The sequence below is a fragment of the Pteropus vampyrus genome, unplaced genomic scaffold, assembly GCF_000151845.1.
Source record: "Pteropus vampyrus isolate Shadow unplaced genomic scaffold, Pvam_2.0 Scaffold483, whole genome shotgun sequence".
NCBI classification, from domain to species: domain Eukaryota; kingdom Metazoa; phylum Chordata; class Mammalia; order Chiroptera; family Pteropodidae; genus Pteropus; species Pteropus vampyrus.
The window spans coordinates 254,884-274,478 of NW_011889264.1; the positions used below are offsets into that span (position 1 = coordinate 254,884).

At 32.1% G+C, this 19,595-nt stretch overlaps 1 protein-coding gene across 11 annotated transcripts in view; it reads left to right on the forward strand.

The window, feature by feature from the left end:
- The window catches only part of NFAT5 (nuclear factor of activated T cells 5), a 108,355-nt gene that overhangs the window by 33,578 nt on the left and 55,182 nt on the right, over positions 1 to 19,595 (forward strand). For 9 of the 11 annotated variants that reach the window (XM_011382584.2, XM_011382586.2, XM_011382583.2 and 6 more), the window contains one exon: positions 16,549 to 16,674. In XM_011382584.2, coding sequence (XP_011380886.1) covers positions 16,549 to 16,674 — 126 coding nt within the window. Of the gene's footprint in view, positions 1 to 16,546; positions 16,675 to 19,595 lie in introns of those variants that run through there. The other 2 variants (XM_011382589.2, XM_023524624.1) reach the window with 1 other exon arrangement.

The window sequence follows — 19,595 nt, forward strand, 5'->3', positions numbered from 1 at the left end:
AACATACTATGTCTTTATCTACCTAAGGACTTTTGCACATGCAGTTCCCTCATATTGTCTTGCTTTTCTCTGCTCTTTGAGTTGCTGAGTGTTTCTTATCCTTAGGAACTTCTTAGAGGCCTTCCTTGAGTATTTCCTCTTAAAGTAGTTGCTACATTATTTTTTATTACAAATTCATATTTGTTTTCTTTATAGCATTCCACTTTGAATTTTTAAAATTATTATTTTTTAAAATTTAATTTTATTTTATAATTATTTTTATTTTTAAATAACATTGACAGTCGGTGTTTTATATTAGTTTCAGGTGAACAGCATAGTGGTTAGACATTTATATAATTTATGAAGTAATCCCCTCTAATTAGTCTGGTACCCACCTGGCACTCTACATAGTTATTACAATATTATTGACTACATTCCATATGCTGTACTTTATATCCCCATGACTGTTTGTGACTACCAGTTTGTACTTCTTAATCATTTCACCATTTTCATCCAGCCTCCCAACCCTCTTCCATCTGGCAGCTGTCAGTTTGTTCTCTGTATCTATGAGTCTGTTTCTTTTTTGTTTGTTCATTTATTTTGTTCTTTTGATTTCCACATATAAGTGAGATCGTATGGTATTTGTCTTTTTCTGTCTAACTTATTTCACTTAACATAATACCCTCTAGGTCCATCCATATTGTTGCAGAAAAATATTTCCTTGTTTTTCTGTTTTTCTCATTACAGAAAAACTTCATATGGACAGGGACCATTTTTGTCTTAATTCAGTTTTGTATCCTTGACTCACAGTAAATTACCTTTGAATGAATTAATTAACCAGCAAAATAATCATGTTGTATGCCTACACTGTGCTAAACAGTTCTTTCTAGACTATTGTATATTTTTTTGCTAGCACTCACAGTTTACAAAGTAGATAGATATTACTACCATATTATAACTGAGACAACCAAGGCTTAGTGTGGTAAATAACTTGCCCAAAGTCTCACAGAAAATAAGTGATAGAGTTATAATGAAAGCCCAGTTGTCTCTACCTTCTTTTATTATGACATGTTACCTACCTCTTATTTATTATAAAAAATATTGGTATCCTGATCATACTGTTTGTGTAGTGATTGTAGACATTTCTAAGGAACCTTGTGGCTTTCTTCTTCCTCCCTTATCCCCCTTTATACAAAGTAGATTATAATAATATTTGAAATGCCTATGAATCATCTGCTATATATAGCTCTCATGAGTTTGACTTTCTGATCAAGCCAAATGAGAATTCATGTACTTTTGTTTAATAATAATATTGACACCCTCTAGTAGTAGAACTTTTATCCCACTGAGTCTTATCCTTAATTCTTCTATATGATATAATTGGCCCTTTAAATGTTAATAGGTATCAAAGAGTTTCTAATATGCCTTTTAAGTATCTAACTGCTTCTAGAACACAGTCACAGGCAAATAGAAATAATTGAATTCTTTTCCTACAGCACTTTGAAGCCATCCCACTGAAGTGTCTCAATTTTTTTACCTCTTCATCTCAAAACTTTGTGTTTTCTCATTTTTCTATTTTCATTTTCTCTCACGTCAGTGGGAAAAATGCCCAGTCTTTTTCTAAGGCACCTTCAGCTTCCTGGACTTGATTCCATGACATACTTTACCTTACCTAAATATTTTCTAACTCTCCTTTTTTATGATTTTCTTTGATGTTTTTGTTTTCTCATAGCACTAGTTGTCAACTTGTGTTTAGCTTCGATTTCTTTGGAGATATCATTGCACATATCATTTCAAAAGAAATGAAATTATACTTAAAAAGAAAGTTAGGAAACAAATTTTTTGTAGTAATATAATCATAACAATGCCCTAGAAACTGTTTCATTATATTTATTGCTATACTAATCTCAACTTCTTCACCATCCTGTTGCCCCTTAATCCTTTGTTATCATGTAAGCATTCCTTAGGAAATTCATTTGTGACTCCATAATTGTCAAATCTGATGGTGTTTTCTTAATTAAATGTATTCTGTCTGTCCTCTGTTGGATCTTCAAGATTTTCCTCATTATTGGATATTTTCTTTATTCTGTCAAGCACTCGCAATTTCTTCTTCCATACAGTAAAATAAAACAAACCCTTTATTTGGCCCTGTCTCCGTAAATATTCTTTTCCTTCTCTTTGGAAGGACTTTGTGAAATAGTAGCCTATATTTCTGCTTACACTGTATTTATTTAACTCTTTGTATTCTGGCTTCTGTCCCCAGCACTCCCTTGATACTTCTTTGGCAAAGGTATTAAGAAGTACCTTTTGCCACATCAAATAAATTCATTCTTTCAAGTTTTTTCCTTATTTGAACTAAATGAGGCATCTTCATTTTTGGCAGTCTGCTCCCAAGACTTCTTTTTTTGACACCATACTCACCAGGCCCTCCTCCAGCTCTTCTTTTCTAGCTTCTTTCCTGGCTTCTTTCCTCATTCTGACTCTTCTGCATCTTCATTCTTGATATACTCGGTCAGAAGTGCTAGGTATTCCCACAGCAGCGTTCATCAAACAAATGCCTGTTTGTGCCAGGCACTGTGCTATTGCTGAAGAGACAGGGTGAATGAGACTGACACAACCACTGTCTTCATGATATGTGTAGTCTAATAGAAAATATGGATATATAAACTGGCAGTTGTGGAACAGTGTGTGATAAGTATCCTGATAGAGGAAATACATAGGAGCAGAATACCTAAGACTAGAGTGGTCAGGAAATTCTTCTTGAAAGAAATAACAATTGAAAGCTGTGGGAAAGTTAGTGTTTCAGGCAGAAATGACAGCATTTGCAAAGATAAAGGTAAGGGGATGTATGGCTGAAGAATCGAAAATCATATCTCGAGAGTATGGAGGGGTAGAGGACAAAGGAGAGGGATAAGCCTGCAGGTTCACAAAGTAGGCACTCATAAATATTCATTCAAAAATATTTAATTAGTGTTCTGTTGTGTTATTTTTATAGCTGTACTGCCACATAATTATACATTTTAATACTCTAGTTTCCACTCTTGCTGCAATGAACAGTCAAAACTAGGTTTTACAAGATACTGAGTCTGTGATAATTGCTTATTGCTATAGACTGGTGTTATGATACGTTTGTACTGGTTATATTACTAGATCTGACTGAGAAGATTTAAAGACTCTTATTGATTATTCAAGACTTTGGCCTTCTGTCTCTGGTCTTCAATTATAAACATTGTCAATAATGATTATATAGATATCATTATTGATATATAACTGTTCCTATTCTTGAAGTGTTTTATATTGCTTTATTCCAACCAGTTTTTCAGTTCATTGAGGGCATAGACTATTGTGTCTTTAATTTCTTTTATATCTTCCTTTGTGCCTAGAGTACAAAGGATACATTTGTATGTGTCTTGTGTGTACAGAGTATTTTTGTACTTTTAGAAGATTAAGACTCTCGTTTTTTTTAAACCTCAAAAGACTTAACCCAGTGTATTTTACATAGGGCACACACAATATTTATTGAATATTTAATCAAGTAACCTGAAAAATCTTCAGATCTATTAAAGGTTGTGGAGTAGAACTAGATGTGATATTAGTTCTCCATACCCTCTGAGCAAAGAACATATTCATGTGGGTTAAAATTACAATATAATAACTTCTGCTTTTTGCCTAGATAGAGTAAGGGGACAGATTTACCCTCCTGCCTAAAACAACTAAAAAGCCAGATGAAATATATAAAACAATGGTTCTTTTTACATTTAACATCAGGCAATGAAGGACAAAGATTCCTGAGGGGCGGGGAGGGAGGGATGAGATGAGCCCTAAGAGTATCCTGTCTTACTCCCTGGAAAACATTTCCAGGCTGTGGTGCAGAAAGGGAAAATCCAGGTAGAGAGAGCCCAGTGGTCTCCGTGAGTTGTGGAGGTAGAGCTAGAAGTCTGGGGAAGCCAAAATAGCTGGAGTTCTCACAGAAGAGTACTGGAAAGGAGGGAAATGCACACAGAGAGCACTCTGGAGATCTGCAGAAGGTCTTTGAATATTCAGTTGAATGGGTGATTATTACATGAATGCAGGAAAACGACCCAAGAATGAGGAAAAAACTACCTAAAAGGATTAGCAGGAACAGTACTCTGACCTCACAGAGGGCTGAGTATGATGCCTATTTGCACCAGCCAGAGTAGAAAACCTCGTAATTCAGGGGACACTGGGTAATGTTAAGAAGGGTCTTGCCTCAGTAGTAAGGAAAAATTAATCCTGGACTAAACATGCTCTGGGTCCTGCCTAACACAGGTTTAAAAAGCAAGATCCAAAAAGATCAAACTAATTCCAAGTAATTTAACTGTAACCCCAAACAAAGCTCAAGAATATTTATAGGAACATAAAAATATCTAGCACACAACAAGGTAAAATTCTCAATGTCTGGCATCCAATCAAAGATCAGTAGCCATAGAAAGAGGCAGAAAATTAAAACATACAGTGAGAAAAATCAATAAATCAAATTAATTCAAGATCTAGAAATTACTGTTCTTTTTTATTTGTTTGTTTGTTCTTATTGGCTTTTCTAGGTTGTATACCCAGTCTGGGATATATGAGGCCAAGAGAAAACTCAGGGAACTCACTGGTGTATTGTTCCTGGATCCTACCACCCTTGGCTGATCTACCTTCTTTTCTCTACCTTTCAGTCTTATGCGTGTGTGTTTTTAAAAATGTTCATAGTGTCCAAGGTTTTTAGCTGAACTTAGTGGGAAGAATATGGAAAAGTATGCTTGCTCCATCTTTCTAAAGTGTGGTTCTGAGACATATTTCTACTGTAAAAACAAACCTTACTTGCTAGGTCGATTGGATATTCATATGAAAAGCTGTGAACTTCGACTTCAACCTCATAATAAAATAAAACCAATTCCAGATGGATCATATGTATAAATATGAAAGGTAAAGCAAAAAAAACTTCTAGAAGAAAGAGTATCTTTATGTACTTGGGGTATGCAAGGATTTCTTAAACAGGACACCAAAATCACTAACCATGAATGAAAAGATTGATGGATTAAATGTCATTAAAATAAAGAATTCTCATTTATTACAGATACCATTAAGGGGGTGGAAAGGCAAGCCACTTACGGATGAAGACATTGATAATATGTATATTTGAAAAAGGATTTGTATCTAGGATATATAATGAATGCCTACAAATATGTGTGTGTGTGTGTGTATACATATATACACACACACTATATATATATATATATATATATATTTTTTTTTTTTTTTTTTTTTTTAAGGATAACCCAATTAAAAATTGGGTAAAAAACTTGAATAGTCACTTCAGGAAAGATAACCACACAGCCAATAAGCATATGAAAAGGTGCTCAAAATCATTAGTTATCAAGGAAATGCAGATTAAAGTCATAATATGATACCATTCCACCTCTACCACATGGCTTATAAAAAGTTATAAAAACATTTATTTATGACTGAGCTTGTGGAGTAGCCAGAACTTTCATAAACTAATGGCGAGAGGGTATATTGGTACAACCACCTGAGGAAACTGTTTATACCTTATGACCTCAGCAGTTTCATCTCTACGGAAGTACATGTCTGCACATGTAAGAATGTTCATAACAGTATTTTTTTTTTTTACATTTAGTTTTTTTTTAATTTGTTTTAATTAGTTTCAAGTATACAGTACATTGGTTAGACATCTATATAGTTTGTAAAACAGTCCCCCCTCAATTGCTCCCTCCCTCCCCTGACCCTCCACCTAGCCAACATATTCATTCTAATTGCATTCCCTATGCCATGCTCCCCATCCTTGTGTGCATCCATCAGCTACTAATTTGTACTTCTTTAACCCTTCACCCCATTCTCCGAGCCCCCCAAACTCCCCTCCTCTCTGTCCATCACCAAATTGTCCACTATATTTCTGAGTCTCATAACAGTATTTTTGTAATAGGTAAAAACTGTAAATAAATTTATTCTTTAACAGTAGAATGGATTAATTGTAAAATATTCATATGAATAATATATAGACGTGCAAAAGAATGAACTGCTCTAAGAGACAACATTGATAAACTGAATAGACATAAAGCCAAGTAAAAGATGCTAGGCACAAAAGAGTATATCCTGTATGATTCCTTAATAAAGCTCAAAAACAGATAAAACTATAATCTGTAGTGATAGAAGTTAAAGATTGGTCACTTCTAGGGGTGGTGCCTGGGAGGAAGCATGAAGGATGCTTAATCAACTGGGTGGTGGTGGTGTATATTCACTTATTTAAATTCATCAAGCTCAAGACAAGATTTGTATACTTTGCTATGTGTATATGTTATGCTTTAATAAAAAGTTAAAACAGTAGAAAAAAATCTGTTCTGATATTATGACCTGTAAGGTTAGTAATAATTACCCATTTTCATTTATATATACTTTGAGGTCAAAGCACTTTTCACATTTATTAGTACTATGGTTATAAATATAAAAGTACTTTGTAAAAATAAGACAATTTAATTTTAGAACAATTTTCTAGAGAAGTTTCTCTAGTTTCTCTAGACCACATACATCATGGCACAAAGATTGCGTAAGCAACCTGTTGTCAAATGAAAACTGAAAATTATCAGAATAAGAGTGGCTTTGTTGATGAGTAAAGTGACATCTAATTAATATATCAAAACCAAGCTATTCTTTTTTTGCAAGAAGCAGGGTATTAAACTTTTGTATAATAAATATTATTTGTGTTAGAGAATGGCCAGGAGATGATTTGGAGGACTGCCATATGCTATCAGTGGGTGACTTCCATTGACAGTCACTGGTTTTTGCTAATAAGAGATAATTCTAGATAATCTCTGTCAGGCTCAAAATAACAAGAACTGTGCTAATTTGTTTCATGATTTTAGGTATTATTCAGGTCTACATGTATCATATCTAAGTGTCAGATATCCAAAATTATCTATTGCCATGTAAAATGGCAGTTGTCATTTTAGTTAGGAAAGATAAACAACATTCATTTTCCCTTTTTGATATGTAAATATAATTATCTTCTTTTCAAGTTTAAAAAATTTTTAAAAATGTAAAAATTTTTTAAATCTGCAGATTTAAAGCAATTGGTTCATCTCTTTCTTTTTTTTCCCCCCTCAACTGTTCAGGGAAAAAAATACTTCAAGAGGTAATAAACTAGTATAGGCTAGTACATTTGAGGCTGAATTTCATGCTTTAAAGTAATGGCTCTTAGCCAGAATTATCTATGGAGCTTTATAAAAATACACATTTTGTGATCCTATTTATTGTAAACCCTTATTCACTAGGTTTGTGATGGAATCCCAGACATTTTCATTAAGGAAAAATATATATATATTTCCATGGGCAGTTCTGATAATCCTCATTGATTATCACTGTCTTAAAATTAAAGAGCAGAAGTAATGAACTTCGTCATTTGTTTATTGGTATTAATGGTAGCAAAAATACATATTTTGAACTCTGTAAACAATCAGTTTATACCTAAAAATAAGAGATTTGCACATTTCTTCTGTTTATTGTTGATAATCCCTGTGTAGAGTAGAAAAGACAAAGTGAGCCTTGTTGATTTCTTCAGTATTGAAAGAGGAAAAAATGTCCATGTTACATTAATAGCAAAGAAGAAATTTGACAGGAAATAACTTTAAAAATCATTGAAAATGAAGACCTTAAAACATGGAAAGTAATTTTTGTTTATTGTGAAAATGGTGGTTTAGGTGATGATGATAGTACAAGTTAGAAGATAGGACATGGGGAAATAGGGTATCTGGGATAGAAAATACTGTAGAAAAACTATACTTTTAGTTGCAGTGGTTTGACATTTTGGTAATAACAAGGAAAACAAAATGGATTTTTGTTTGTTTTGTTTTCCCTCACTAAGATTACGGATATAAAAAACAAGTATTAATGTTTTAGAATTGTTTGGGTAGAATCACTCAAGGTAGGTGATTTGCTCATTCATATATTTATTCATAAAGCACACTATCGAAGTGCCCGTTATGTGCCAACCAATAATAATATAGTAAGTAAATTAGAGGGAATTCCTAACTTCAGTGTTCTTTCTAATTTTGTAAACAGGAATGCTGGGGAAAGAGCAGATCTTTTAGCCAGCTAGTGTCCTGCTCAGGACCCAGCTTTAACCAGTCTTGACTATGCTAAGCAAGTCATAACCTAATTGGAATATAATTTCTTCTCTGTAAAAATAGTTATGCTGAATACTTTCACCACTTCTGTCTCTAAAATTTTGTGCTTTTTATGTGAATTTTAGATTAATCTCGTAAAACTACATTCATTCCATTCACCCTATTTTTGCCTTGCCCTTTTAATATTTATTGTTGTTGTTATTATTTTTTTGCATGTAACATCTTGATCTTGGTGCTGATTCCATTGGTTATTTTGTACTTAACTTGCAGTCTACTTCACTGGACTGTAAGCTATTTGAAAACAGAGACACAGGTTACTTTAGTGTCTGCACCTATGTGCACAAAATGAATTAGTGGTGACAAAGTTAAGTTTTTCTTCTTTTAGAAAATAAACTCCTAAGCTACCTTGAAGTTAGGAACTCCATCTAATTTATTTGCTATGTTGTGCCTGGCATGTAAGGGACACTTCAAAAATATGCTTAATGAATGAGCAAATCATCATTTATTAACTGTCCTTTCAAGATCAAAAACAAAATAATATGTATAAAATAATAATTTCCACTTATTTTCATTGTTAAGAGTATTACATTTATAAGTACATGGTTATTTTAGTTTAAAAAGGAACAGCTATTAAGTCTGTGGTTATATAATATAGGTAACTGTTAAGCAACAGAACAGAGCTCTATTCAGTATTGGTTTTGTAAACATTCAGCTAAATTATAAGTGTGTGTATTCATTATATTAAGTGTGTACTATAAAGGTTTAAAATACATGCATGTTGAGATTTTTCTACTGCTTATGTTCCAGAAATGAACTTATTTTAGTGATACTATGATTAAATGTGAGTTTAGTAAGGGTAGAAAATTGGAGCCTCATCTCTTTAGCAAGCATGCAGTCAGTCACCATAATTTAAGTCTATTAAATTGAAGATCCATGGCACAGATTTTTGTTTGTTGTGTTAACCGATATATCCCCAAGATCTAGGATAGTGCTTGGCATACATCAGGCAGTCAGAATATATATGTTGAGTGAATGAGTACATAATAAATGAATGAGGATATTTATGGAACAGTGCTTCATTCCAGGTACAGTGTTGTCACCTTACTACCGATACATTATTTATTACTTTTATTAACAGTGTTTCTGAATAATACAAAATTATAAATTTTCCTGAAACTTAATTCACAACTTAGAATTATTACCCAGTAGCTTTCTTTAGTATTTGATAACCTCGTCAGTAAACATTAGTAGAGTACTGCTAAACTTTATTTATTCAAAGAAGACATGCCATAGTTTCTGTCTTTGAAGAGTTTTCAACTAATTGAAGAGATAGAAAGGACATAAAGATGACTCACAGCAATATGAAGGTGTCAAAGTTATAGTACAGAAGTAAAGCAATCTGTGTGCCCAGCATCATCAATTGCTAGACCTCCCTCTATCAGTTTACTAAACATCTTTAAATTTATATCCTGTTTGCCATTCTTACTGCACTACCAAAGTATTTGGTTTTGTTTGATTGATTTTAGACAAAAATGATAGCAAAAGTGAGAGGGTAAGAGGACAATGTAGATTATTTTTTGATGACCAGATATACAAATATGAAGACATGAAATAATCTTTTTTCCTCTTGATATATGCATTTCTTTGGAAATTGTGATTTTAAAAGTAAAACTACTAGTTACAGAGCTAAACTTTGGACTATGTAGTGATTAACTATTAAATTTTTAGTAAAACATGCATGTGTGCCTCTACTTTTGGAACAGTCTCGAACTTTATAAAACAGTTGTGAGTACAGTGCAAAGAACTTTTTCTCCTGAATTATTTTAGAGAAAGTTGCTGACATTATGCCCCATCACCCCTAAAATCTTTAGTGTGTATTTCTAGCAAACAAGGATATTCTCCAACAAAATCACAATGTAACCATCAAAATTTAAAAAATAACATCAATACATTTTTCCACCTAATCTTCAGACTCCATTCAGGTTTCTCCAGTTATCCCAATAATGTCCTGTATATCATAAGGATCAGGTTTAGAATTACCTATCCATTTAGTTATCATGTGTTCTTCAACTCGAAATAGCTCCTTGTTCTTTCCTGGACTTTCATGATTCTGATACTTTTGAAGATTAGAAGTCAGTTATTTTGTGGAATATTTTTAAATTTAGAATTGTATACTTTCTCATGATTACATTCAAATTATGCATCTTTGGCAAGAATATCACATAAATAATGATGTATTCTTACTGCATCCTCAGGTGGCATAGGATTTTGATTTGTGTCATTACTGATAATACGCTGATCACTTGATTAAGGTGGCATCTGTCAGACTTCTTCACTTCAAAGTTACCCTATTTATTCTTTGTAATAAGTATTTTGTGGTGCTGTACTTTGAAACTATATAAATTTCTCATTCCTCATACTTCATACCCTCTTCACTTCTCATCCCTCTTGGACTCTGTCTGAACTCTACAGTTCTCAAATTCTAATGTAAAAGTATTCTTATTAAGATCTTTGAAAATTATAAATAAGTCATAAATATTTTCCTCAATAGTTTATGTCATAGATATAACTTTGAAAATCTTATTCCTTCTAGGACAGACTCAAGTAATTTCTATAGAAAATATCTAAAATAAATTAAGAGTGTAGATCATCAGAATGGATAGTTCAATAGTATACTCCATTCTGTATTTTATAAATGTTAAGAAGTTATTTAGAAAATAATTTTGAACTTTTTAAGTAAGAAGTAATACCTACTAGAAAAAAATATATGATGTGCTATATTAAAATGATTGCGAAGCTCATTAGTTTTATTCCCTAAACTGATATAATTTATGCTTCTGTATATTATTTTAAAATTGCCATAGAACACTAGATTGTTTTAGGAAAACAATAAAATATAGCCAGGAAGAAGTGATATGATTAATATGTGATAGCAGACTAGTAAATTGACTTAGAAAAATTTATTAAAACAGAGCATCACCTACCAGTTATTCTTGGACTTCATAATCTTTTAGAAACCAAATATCCAATAAACCTGCAGCCAGTACATTTTTCCAGTGGAGATGCCAAGTATGATGACTGTCAAGCCTGAAGTGTTTTTAACAGAATGAATGCTGTCTCTCTTCAATGCAGAACTATGTTGGCACAGTGGAGGTGCCAGACATTTTGTTTTAGAATGTCTGATGTGAAACCATAGCTTGGGATTTACCAGCTTATTGAGATAGTTAATAGAGACATGCAAGAATAAGGCAATTAGTTCCCAAACCATTGGCAAGGACTTTTTGAAAGTTTTAAAATTCTTTCGGGTACTAAAATAGCTTTGTATTTAAAGTAGAAAGAAAGAGAGAGAGAGAGAGAGAGAGAGGGGAAGGAAAAAGTTAAATCTCATTTTTTTAAACAAAATTCAAACATTAATAAATGAATTTTTCAATATTACAGTGTTTGCATCTGATATCAGGGAGCATTCATTATTAGAATAACTAATATCTGTGCTAAGCATTAATTCACTTTTTGTTAAAGCTTTTAAGCATTCCCAACACAAAGTATCATCCTTTTTACCACAGATATTTCTATTTAGCGGCATGCTTGACAATTGAACAGAAACATCTTATTTACAGAGCCTCCCCCTTTTTATTATTCATCTCTGCATGGAGTTAAGTCTATAGTTTTAGTTGTATACAACTTTTATTTATTTTGGTACCTGAAAGTAAATGAGATAGTCTTCAGAGAAGTCATAAAGTAGGTGGGCTCTCTGACAATTTCGGTCTTTACTTTCTGACCCTAAAGCAATTGAACTTTGGAATACTAGCTATCAAGTCAACAATGGTGAGGTGGGGATAAAAATTGCAAAAAAGAAAAATAATTTACAGAGTTCTTTTTAACATTTTATTTAAATCTTATGGTAACTCTGAGGCTACACACAATCCATGCATAACCTTAATTTTTATGTATTTATTGATTTGATTAAGATTATATATTTTAGTAAAAAGAACATCCATGAACCCACTATTCAGCCTAATTTATTTCTGCTGCTCCTCTGCTATCTTGTTGTCTTCTCAACAAAGGAAACCACTGTCCCAAACTTTATATTTGTCATTCTCTTCTTTTGTTTTATCACATGTGTTTTTCATTTTTTGGTATTACACAAGCCTCAAATTCTTTATTGGTAAAACCTATCTTACAGGATTGTTTTGAAATTAAGTCAGAATATGTATATAATGAGCTTTGCACAGTGCCTGCCCCTCCCCAAATGCTCAGTAAATGGTAGCTGCAATTGTATTATTAATGTTATTTTGCTGAGAGAGAACAAGAAAAGCATACTTTTCTTAGCTGTTTTCTTTGTTTTATCTCCCTGGACTCTTCCGAGGGAAAATGAAGGAATATGGGGGTTTCAGGTCCTCTTTTCATCGTTTCCTGGAACTGAGCAACGTGCAGAATGAAGCAGTAGAGAATGGGATTTGGGCAGTCAGCAGTTAGGGAACACAGTTCCCAAATGAGAAAAAACTGCACTATCAGGTTACCAATTTTTCCCTTCTCTTTCACTGCCTTGTGCCCGCTGGATAGTATTTCTTTCAACTTTGAGTTTGGTGCAGTATAGTGAAACCTCCCTCATAGCCAGTGTTTAAGAATAAAGGACCAAGTTGACCCAGAAATAATCAGTGACAAAAATGGATCAATTAGAGTTTGCTGAATGATCAAGCAGACAAGCCAGCCAGTCAGCCCATTTTTACACTGTTCGCCTGCCCACCCAACATTGGGAAGCAGTAGTTCACTTTTAATATCTGAAAATGATTTCGTTCCTCCATTTCTTTCTTTCCCATAATTGTTCTAGGCTCTGCACTGTTGCATCAATGTTAGACAAATTCTTGCTCTGCTGAGTTTGTTCCCCTTTTTTGCCTAATTTCTTTTTTCATACCCTTATGATAGTAATTTATGTTAATAGAGTTATTTATTATAGTGCACTTGCTCTAATTCTACTACATAGATAGTTAAGCATAGTGGGATTTTGGTCAGCTAACATTCCTAATGAACTATTAAGTAAGTTGATTAAACATTATTATTGCACAAATTATTAGCAACATTAGAGGAAAAATATGTGACAACAGTCACCCAACCCTGGTAGATCAATGATAGAATTCCGTAGAAAATAAAAGTGAAATCATTTCTAAATTTTAAAAAGAGTGACTACATTTAAGTACATCGCACAAGAACAATTTTTAAGAGCTGTTACATTAATCTTTATTAAATTTCACTTCATTCCTTTGGACAGATATTCTAGGCTTTCATCATCTGTGATGGTTATGACATACAATATATTCCTCTTAAGCCTGTGTCATTCACAAATTCTATATCGTTGTTCAAGTTGTTTATATAGTAACCACCTCCCTCCAGGTTGAACCGCACATTTTGGGTGCTGTTACTTAGAGTTGTCTATTAAATCTACATTTCTTCATCTTATTCATAAGAACTTTGAAAGATTTTCATCAGACATTTTACTGAATTTACAATAACTATGCTTATAGCATTTTCCCGATCCTCTATTAGAAGAGCTTTAAAAACCAAATTAGATTAGTTTACAGCTTGGCCTTCTTCATAATTTCACTTTAACAGATAGAAGCTATGTGAAGAGATAGTTTTGTCCAAGAAGTTTATTAGGAACATTGAGTGACCTAGCTGGTTCTAGGCATTGCTCACTTGTACTTGTTTCTCTTTTTCTCTTTTTTTAAAAACAGCTTTATTGATGTATAATTTACATATCATAAAATTCACCCATTTAAAGTGTGTAAATTTAGTGGTTCTTGGTATATTTACAGAGGTGCATAACCATAATCTAATTTTAGAACATTTTACCACCCTAAAAAGAAACCTTGTAATCATTCTCTTCTTTAAAAAGAAAATCTAGAAGTGATTTTACTTTTGTTTTTTAAGGAAGTCTTTCCTTGGGAAACTACCTTTCCATTAAGATTTTCCATTCTCATTTTTCATATTCTATGTTTATAAACCTAGAATTTCACCCCTCCCTTATCTATCTAACTGGTTTAAAAGATAACACACACACAAAACAGACATGACAGCTTAACATGAGGTAGCTAGCCCTTTTTTAGGACTACTTGTCATTTTCATAGATTTAAAATACCTATGATCTTGTTCAGGAGGTTTTTCATTGGCTAATGGAAACTATGAAAGTGTTTAATTTGTATTGAATTTAAGATTAAATGACAGTAGTATTAGCAGCATAATACATGTTCCTTTAATCTTTTTGTCTTATGAGAAGCAGATTTAAAGAGTAAAGACAGTATATGTGGTCAAGTTATATAGTTACAGCTTAGAGCTAATATCTTTGAGATAATGGGGTTAAAGAAGGGTTTAAATGAGGACTTAAAGTCTTAGGTTGTTTAAAGTATCAGAGCCAACCCAGTTCTGTCTGAAATCAGAGCCTGTGATGGTAATCACTGTATTAACTGCTGCTTCCTTTGGATAAGTATGATAAAACTGACTTCTTCAATTTCCAAACACTTGAGTCAGTTAATCAGAAAATAACTTTGATAAAGAAATGAATCTATGCTTTCTACACGTTCCACTTGACCTTTCATGTTACTTCCATTTGTTTTAGAGGGCAGGCTGTGGGGAGGGTTGCAATATAATAAGTTCTGTATTTAGTTACTTTTCAATGTATTTTTATTAACATTGCTTTTATACCTCTAATGTAAACTCAACTTTATACCCTTCTTGGGGAAAGGTAGAGTGTTTCAGTCCAAAGGGTTTGCTTTAATTTTATTTATTTAATAACCAGAGAAGTAGAGAAATAATCCCAACCAGTGAAACACTGTTAGTAATAGGGCTATTACCAGGATAAGTTTTTTCCCTTGACATAAATGAGTTTTGGTATATCCTTTTAAGCCAATTTTTATTTTCAAATTTCCTTTTTGTTTGGACAAAAAAAAGAGGACTCAAGTATGTTTCTTTTTTTTATGTATAAGAATTCTTGTTTTCAACATGGATTGAGAAAGATAAGCATATTAAAATCAATATTCGATGACATGACATTTGTTTTAATTCTGTCCTCATATTATTTGAAAGTTGGAATTAATTTACTTAAGGCTTTTAACAACATTTTAACAAGCTGAAAACTTTTCAGTCAGGGCATTTTATATCCAGACAGATGTCTAATTTGCCAAATGCTTTGAAGATAAAAAATTCAAGTGTTAGGTAATAAAGTTTTTCAAATGAAACCTTTAAGTTGATTCTTTACTGTGAAAAAAGAGCATTTAGTAGTACAGCTTCTAATTTTAGCTTTCCTTCAGAACATTCTTCCTTATCCCTACCCACATCAAAGTTAGAATACATAGTTTAATGATTAACTGGGAGGATCACAGTATTTATGAATTCAGTAATCAGTCAACTAAAAATATTATTTGTTATTAAGGATAAAATGTCTTATATGGCTACCTGTGGTTTTTTAATTAACTCATGCAAATAATTAATAATCTTTGATTGCTGGAATGTTAGGTTTCTTGGAATACTAGGCAAGTCCCTTAAACTCTGTGCCTTGGTTCTTTGAAAGTGGGCATATGTTTCTATTTGGCCTTTTGAAGTTCCTTCCAACATTGATTCTCCTACCTTTAAAGGATATGTTGAGAATTATTTCTATCTAAAAACCATATAATAATAACTATAACAGAATTTTTAAACAGTAGTTATAAATTTAATTTTATGGATAGAGTATTATGAAATATATTAAAAAGATACAGTATTCTTTAATTTGGGATACAAAAGTAATCATAATCTAATATAGGCAATAATGCTTTCTGATTTAAGAGTATCCTGTACTTGTACCTAGTTTCTAGAGTTGAAGGTTTCTCAGAGTAAGAAGTATTTTCTTGAGCCTTGACTTTTTTTAAGCTTCTTTAGGAGAGAAAAATACATTATGATAGCAAATTAAAATATTTGCTACAAGATGCTAGGTAAAAGAGCATGCATGACTAGAAGAATGGTCTAATTGGAGAAGGCAATTTAAAGCTAATAGACACTAGTATATGCTATCTCAATATGTGAAAGATAGTAAGTTACACTCATTATTACAAAGAGAGATCTTGGAACACCTTAGGTTATTTGACATTCTCTATTCTGTCTCGTTTAATCCAGTTTAAAATTTAATAACTTTCTAGAGACTGTCTTAAGCATAAGGGATAAAGCCAAGAAAACCAGGGGCAGAACTAATGGAAAATTTATTCTTCTGTTTAATAATATTATATAATAAAAGAAAAATATTTGCTAATAATTTTTTACAACTTTAATTATATGGAGCATGTGTGTGTGTGTGAATAATATAGTTCTCGCAAGTGAAAAGACATATTTGTACTGATATATTTGGTTATTGACTTATACTCTTTTCAAATTTTTTTATCTTTTCCTCCCACAGAATCTGTCTATGATCTTCTCCCAAAGGAGTTACAGTTACCTCCATCTAGAGAAACATCTGTAGCATCAATGAGTCAGACAAGTGGTGGTGAGGCAGGCTCGCCTCCTCCAGCCGTAGTTGCTGCTGGTATGCATTTCATTTTACTTTATTAAAGAAAACTAGAATATTATCTGGCCAACATGAACAGTGCTGGCAAAGATCATATCAAAAAGAGTGTGATTTGAGGCTTGTTTTAGGTTTTAAAATATATACTTTTAAAATTTAAAAAATTCGATGTAATTTTATCGATATAATTATTATTTCTTAAAATTTCACATTGGCACACTTATTAATGCCATCTCCTAGAATGGACCTTGTCATCAACTATGGGAATGAGTTTAAAGCTCTTTTGTTGACTGCACATAAAGATGTTAAATACCAAGCTATGGGTAGAAAATTATATTTGTTAAATTACATTTAACAATTATTATTTTTATATTTGCTTTAAAAAAATATTTTACTTTGTATAATCTGAAAAAGGACTCAAGCATTCAAGTCTCTTTTCTGTTTATAGCATAACCTTTTCTCTACATTTTAAAATGTGACTTTATACTTAATTTTACATTCAGTTGAAAGTAATGGAAGATTTGAATGTAATATTTATATAAAGACTTTTATATCAATGAAAAAGTATGGAAACTAACATTTGAAATTTATCAAGTTTATTTTTACTCAGCTCTCAAATCATACACTTTATAAATGTATAATTATAATTATATAAAACTGGCTGAAATTTTGATTGAATTAGAATAAAAGATTGACAGACGCGGTGACAGAAAAAAGTCTTGATTCACGATAAATTAATAAGAATGCTTTAAAAAATATTAGATTACCCAACTGTACTCTTCTTTTAGTCGGATTTATAGACTGCTAAGTGTATTTGTTTTTAAAAAAAGGAAAAAAAATTATATATATACTCTGCAGTTTTATCTGTTTTAATAATTAGAGGTTTCTTGTCTAATCTGATACCTCTCATCTTTTTAAATGCTACTTAAAGTTCATTGGAGCATTGTTTTTACTAAATTCTTTTTGTTTCAAAAAGAACAGTGAAGTGGAAGGTTGTGATTTAAATGAGGATATTGGTACTATAGTAGAACCTCGGATATTTTTCTTGTATATGTTAATCTATGTACCATTACCTTATGTACCAATCTTGCCTCTGAGCTGTACAGCACAATTTTACTGCCTTCCTAATTGAGGGCAGGAAAACTTTAAACATGGCAAAGAACCTTATCAGCCCTGCTCACTGTTCATGTGGATTGCCAGACAGTTTCTAACCAATTCTGTGGATTTAAGTGTGAACTTTCTAGTAACGAAATTGGCAAGATGATCTGGTTTCATTCTACATCTACTGGGTTGGTAAAATATCCCTGAATATTTTTTCTGGAATTTAAAGCTTTAGGCTAGTTTAAAATTTGTATCAGATAATAAAATGTATTTTTAAAAATTTTTTAATGAAATATTTCACTTTAAATCCACAGGTAGAAATTGACTAACCAATTTCTTTTGTATCTTTTGAGATTGTTTTTTCAAGACATGTTGAATCTATATAGAACTAAAAGTCTGTTTCTTCTGTGCTTTTTAACCTCTGTTGACAGTAAATTCAGTTTCTTTTACAAGCTGAAAAAATGTTAGCTAGGTTTGGGAAAAAACAACACTTCCTTTTAAATAATACCAAACTGAATTTCAGAAATTTTTATATATAAATATTGAAAGTTTTTAATTTAGGTCACTAATGGAATGTTGATTCTCTCTTTCTCCCTTTCTCCCTCCCTCTATATATTTGAGAAAATCCTTTCCAGATAAATTAGATCGAAAGCTGTCAGTTGAAACTCATGAAAATAAAAGAATTAACCCAGGAAATATTCTGAAATATTATGTTTGTATTAGATCGAGAAATTATTGACTTTGGAATGATGGTGAGAAAAGTAAGGAGATACCCTTGACTGTTTTCTTATATTCACACATAAAAAGTTTCTGTGATCTAAAACCAAGTCATTTGAATTTTTTTTAACATAAATTTGCTTTTAGTAAGCAACATAGTCTTATTCTAGGATTCTAATGTCTTATTGGTAGTCTTTTTATATAATATTATAGGTGAGAGTTTAAATTACATAATAATTATTATAGGGAGATCAGTTAGTATATATCATCAGAGTTACTTTTTTACTTGACATATTAATATCCTTAGTGACATAACTGTCAAAAGAAAGAGATTTAGAGTAAATTACCAGTTATCAGTGTTTTCTGGCCAAAAGACTAGATGTCTAGGGAAAGGCATGTTAGTTTAGGCTTCTGTGAGTTTTTTTTTAATTTATAGCATTTGCTGTTTAAGTGTGAAATGCATAAAAATGATGACTCTTGATGTAGTTAATTCTTCAGAGTTTTGAAGGAGCCGGATTGGCTGCTATCAGGTATGAGGGCCTGGTGGGAACAGACTTCTAGTTCTGCCATAAAGGTTTGTGTTTCACAAGTTCTAAATCAATTTAAATTTTAAAATTTAGAGGCTGGGCATGTAGGTGTTCATGTACATTCTTTATTATTTAATTATTAAAATGTGTTTCTCAGATTCACCAATCTAGATATTTTACCTTTACTTATTATTGAGAGAATGAATAAACATGATGCTGCTAATCCACATTCCAGAATATTGAGCAAAAGAGTGTCTCTCAAATATTTTTCTGCCTCTACACTACTTACACTTTTATATACTCCCATCAGTGACATCTTTTTATCCAGTAAATCCCAGGGTTGAGGATGAGAGAAAGATGATTTACTTCTATACAGTTCCTCCCCATTCTGTAGGGTCAAATGTCAAAATCTGGGAGGTATAGTTGAGAATCACCAGTCTGAATTTTGTACTCCTCCCCATTTTTTAAAGACCTCTGTTTTTGTCCTACCGGAAAAGTAGTTAAGAGTTTGAAATTCAGTATGTGAGTGAATAAAAGTTTTAGAAATACAGACTTTCTGAACAGTACTGTTGTAGGTTCTCAGTAGTTAAGCCAGAG